General features: G+C 36.8%; 1 protein-coding gene across 1 annotated transcript in view; it reads right to left on the reverse strand.

Annotated features, from left to right (window-relative positions):
• Positions 1-362: 362 nt before the first annotated feature.
• LOC107704249 (activated CDC42 kinase 1-like) overlaps positions 363-5,061 on the reverse strand; it is a 10,877-nt gene continuing 6,178 nt past the window's right edge. Inside the window, exons 9-14 of the mRNA XM_016507133.1 lie at positions 3,599-3,693; positions 2,759-2,968; positions 2,562-2,626; positions 1,622-2,127; positions 1,038-1,133; positions 363-938 (exon numbers count right to left, since the gene is read on the reverse strand). Coding sequence (XP_016362619.1) covers positions 768-938; positions 1,038-1,133; positions 1,622-2,127; positions 2,562-2,626; positions 2,759-2,968; positions 3,599-3,693 — 1,143 coding nt within the window. The 3' untranslated portion in view covers positions 363-767. The remainder of the gene's footprint in view (positions 939-1,037; positions 1,134-1,621; positions 2,128-2,561; positions 2,627-2,758; positions 2,969-3,598; positions 3,694-5,061) is intronic.

Consider the following 5,061-nt stretch of genomic DNA (forward strand, 5'->3'; position numbering starts at 1 on the left):
AAACAACCTAGTTTCTCTCTCCTACTCTTTGGGGACTTTTCACTTTTTTTCACTTGCATGTCCCATTAGAGTTGATGTAACTTCACAGAACATTTATTTGCACAGGGTTAGCTATAAAACTGAATAAACAGTATTGATAAGTTTCTGAAGACGTTTTCATCTCAATTCATATGTAAGCATTTTACGTGTCTCACTTTGTCTTTGCAATAAATATACCCATTTGTGCCTTGACATTGTTACCTGGAGTCAACCTGGAGAAACTGAGCCATATCTTTATGGTAAATATTCAGCATGTTATTTTCCATAACCTGTTGTGTTTTAACTTCTAATAATGTATGAAAATCAGAAAACAAACAAATAAAAATGCATGTTTTATTTTATTAAACAGATACAAATATTTATAACACTTTGTATTTACAAATTCATCATATACATTTACACAGTTTTGCTGAATTTAACACATTTAAAATTTTAACAAACCTAATTTATATACAAAAACTGCAAACTAACAATAGTCACAATGGCAACTAGAATGTCATTCTGCATTTTAAAAGAATGATTATGCTGTCTTTCCAAACAAATAACTGATGTCACAAATTTATTAATTAAGCACATAATACAGAGTCACTACAGATAGTTTCACATTGGAGGTGGATGGAAACTTCAAGGTGAGAAAATATTTTGACCTCTTGACACTTCATCGATATCACAAAAACATGAAATCCTCAATAATTATGAACCATCTTACAAGTTAACATTGTCTTGCATTAAACTCTTTCTACTCTTCTATCCAGTGCAGTTCTGTCTCTGTCTCTGTCTCTATCTCTGTCTTGTCGTATGATGTAACGTCCTGCCAGCTGCAGGTCCCACTTGTAGCGGGCAAGGATTTTTTGACATTCCTCACGAGAGCTCTGAGTCATGTAATACAGCTGGTCTGTCTGATGATGTAATGGAAACACAAAAGAATAAGTACAAGTAATGCGATTAATTAATTGAAATGATTTACATTGAATAAACAAGGGTTAATTCTCTATTACCTTAAGCTGCTGCTCCGCCCGTACAGGATTCCAGTCATTGCGATACAGAGCTTTCTGAACCTGCTCAATGGTCACTCCATGTACTGCCTCCTGAACCTGATGACCAATCAGCATTTAACATATCAGCAACAGCATTAAATAGGAACTGTATTATTAAAAAGATGTTAGCAAAAATACAGTAAAAACACTATAATTGTGAAATATTGCAATTTAAATGAACAGTTTTCTGTTTTGTGAAAATGAGCATGTGTGTGCTTGTTTATGCTACATTGTGGGGACCAGCCTGCAGTCCCCACGAGGGAAAAAAATGATTAAAAATAGTAAATGATGTTTATCTGAAAGTGTAACAATGTAAACAGGTTTTCTGTAAGGGGTAGGTTTAGGGTAGGTTTAGGGTTAGAGGATAAAAAATATAATTTGGTCAGTATAAAAGTAATAGAAGTCTATGGAATGTCCCCACAATTCACAGAAACAAACGTGTGTGTGTGTGTGTGTGTGTGTGTCAGTCTATTCTACTGTTATAAATACAGAAAACACTTTTACAAGGCAAAGCAAAGTTGTTGGATCTGAGGAAATCTGCATACTTGCGCTATGACCGCTTCCTTGTCAACTTGTGGCGGATACCTCTCCTTTGCCTTCTCCCGCTCTCTTTCTTTCTCTTGCTCTTTATCTCTCTCCTTCTCTTTCTCAGGGCCATCATCTAACTGAGGGCTTGACTTGGCCAGATGTGCCATCCTGGCAAGGTTGCTATTCCCTAAACACTGCTGCTGTGGTTGGAACTGGAACTGGAACTGTAGCTGTGAATGAGTTTGAGGGGCCCAGCCCGCTGGGTTTACTGGTCTCCGATCCTGGGTCATCATCTGGGGTTTGATGCATTTGAAGCCAGTGTTTGGTGGGCTGATGCATTTGAAGCTGGGGGGTGGTGGCCGTGCAGGTGGGATGACAATAGCATCACTAAACCTGCGTGGATCTTGCATTAAATTGCACTGCATGAGTCTGCGTGGGTCAGTTCTCTGAGCTGCATTCCCACCAGGACCTCGACCTTTGTCCTGTGAACCACCAAGGACAGACTCCAGACTCCTTGAGATGCCTGAAGATTGAGAGTAAGACACAGAACATGACTGGATACATTATCACGTAGTCCCCCAGAAATTATTCTAACATGCTGATTTGGTGCTCAAGGAACATTTATTATTATCATCATGTTGAAAATAGTTGTGCTACTTCAATTGTTTGTGGAATTCGTGATTTTTATTAGGATTCAGGATTCTTTGATGAATAGAAAGTTCATTTGAAACAGAAATCTTCTGTAACAATGTAAAAGTCTTCACAGTCACTTTTGATCAATTTAATGCATCCCTTATTGAATTAAAAATGTTTTTTAAAGAAATCCTGCTGACCTCTAACTTTTGAATGTTAGTGTATGTGTACAAGACAATAACCTCTTTTATATTAAATTCAGGCCTTGAATAATGCTCAAATGATAGTGTGTGAAGTTTGTTACAGTATATTTTAAGTTCTTACCTGCCATTTTCGTCAGATTGGAGCCTTCCTTCTCTCTTGATAATGGAATCCTCCAACGTCTGGAGCTTAAAAGTACACAGAAATTGGCAAAAGTCACACACACACACACACACACACACACACAGTCTAATTAGAGTGACAACTGCTTAGTGAATTCAAAGCTTATAGTTTATAACTTAATTTAAAAAGTCACTCACTCATCTATTCGTTCTGGGTTGCCCCAGCTGCGTGCTTGGTCCGTGTTTCCATGGCCAGTGTGCTGTAGACTGCCTTTAACAGGGGAAGAGATCAGAGCCGGACCAGGAGCAGGAACTGCTGCTGTGAGAGCCGGCGCAGCCAATGCAGGGGGAAACCAGCCAACACTTAGAGTTCTCTGGTTTTGGCCCTTCCACTCACACATTTCCAGCCTACAATAAAACACAAGAGCATAAAAATACAGAGATCAAAGGGCAGTCATTTTTAACGTTTCTGAGGATCACCACAAAGCCCTATTTAGCATCTCTACTTTTTACTTTACAAATAAATTTAGACAGATAATCTACAGCTCCTTTCCATTTTTGGTCTGTGTGCTCTAAATTTGTGCTCCAAAATTCAGTCTATTGTTAAATCTATATTCAATCTGCTATTTGAATTCTATAAAATGTCACTAAAGTTTACGTAAAACTGGACAAAGTAATTGGTACCTAGTCAATCTGAATCTGTTCTTTCATTTTTTTTCTAAACGTGAGCTTGAGGTAGGTTGAGCTATGAATTGAATGCTACTAAGTCAAAGGGAGGGAAGGCAGGTTAATAATTACCCACAACCTTTATCAGAGTGAGAGTCAGCAAAGATTTATTGGCATGACTGATAACAACTTTTAACAATGCCAAGGGTATAAGGTAAGGAAACTGACAATATAGAAAATTAATGTTAAAATTAATAAAAAAGTAAATGAAAATAAAGGGAGAAATAGAAGAAAGAAACATCAAATTGAAATGAAAATTAAATGAATTTTTTTCATTCCTTTATCTTGATTGCCCTCAAACCCCTGTCTTACCCATGATCTATTACAGTCACTAGATCATTCGCCTGTAGAGAGAGTTTTCTGAGCTCTGTGAAGTCTTTCACTGCTCGAAGCTCCATAGGCTGAGCCTGAAAAATACATTAAAAAGAAAGAGAGAGGAATGTGAGGAAAAAAATAGATTCTGTGTGTATCATTTATTAATTATAGTACATGTACACAATTAACACTGTGCTAAGACTGGGGAAAATGCTCCTGGTTTTAGATAAGCTTTTTTGTAATATCTATAGCACAAGAGGTACACTTGTACTATACGATTTTTTTAATGCTTTTGAAAGAAGTGTCTTATGCTCTTATGCCTTTATTTGATCAGAAATACAGTAAAACAGCAATTTTGTTAATTACAATATAAAATAACTTTTTTGTGTTTTAATATAATTTAAAATGTAATGTATTCCTGTAATGGCAAAGCTGAATTTTCAGCAGCCATTACTCCAGTCTTCAGTGTCACACGATCATTCAGAAATCGTTCTAATATGCTGATTTGGTGCTCAATAAACATTTCTTGTTGAAAAAAAGTCTTACTGACCCCAAAGTTTTAAATGTTATTCTAATAAATATTAATGAGATTAATGAGAGGCAGAGCTTTAAAGGGGTCCTATTATGCTTTTTCACTTTTTGAATTTTAGTCAGTGTGTAGTGTGTATGTTTGGGCATAAAAAAGAAAGTAGAAAGTTACAAATCCCAAAGTCCACTCCAAAGGGAGATATTTCGTTTTTTAAAAATCCCTTTTCAAGAACTACAACGAACGGCTCATTTGGACTACAGCCTTTGTTTTCCAGGTTTTGTGATATCACAAAGCGGTCCATTAGAATATCATTAATAATTCCCACCTACGGAAATTCGAATGGTTGGGGGGTGGGGAGGGGCGAGGGCGTGATTAGAACCATACAGTCTATGGTAAGGACGCTTGGTTGAGTGCATCAGACAAGATGACGACGAAGAGGAAGTGCTGCTGTAGCATCAAGTTTTTGCAAGTTATTACACATGCATCTGAATAATTATGTATGTAAATATGTATGTTACAATTATGAAAAGTTTTTATAATAAATTGCTGACAGTACAAGACTGGACATTCATGTAATCTGCAGAATTTACACTTCAATTATGAGACTACAGTGTTTCCCATACATTGAGTGCGGGTGTTTTTATATCACTGTATTTCTGAAGGAAACCGACTGTCTTCAGAAAATTGGATGTCATTTTCATTTAATCTTGCATGTAATGTCTGATAAAGCAGTGTTTTTTTGAGCAGAGCCCCTGCTTTATGTACAGTCGTTACCGGGGAAACTTTGATCTCTACCACTCCAACAGTGCCTCCTGCTGGCAGAGAATGAGTTTGCATATATATGCCGCCTGGGAAACACTGGACTATGGTATAAATAAATTCAACTGTATAACAGTTTCACTGCAATTCATGTTATAATGTTAGAATTAAA

This window comes from Sinocyclocheilus anshuiensis, unplaced genomic scaffold (genome assembly GCF_001515605.1).
Source record: "Sinocyclocheilus anshuiensis isolate Anshui unplaced genomic scaffold, SAMN03320099.WGS_v1.1 scaffold1990, whole genome shotgun sequence".
Taxonomy (NCBI): Eukaryota; Metazoa; Chordata; class Actinopteri; order Cypriniformes; family Cyprinidae; genus Sinocyclocheilus; species Sinocyclocheilus anshuiensis.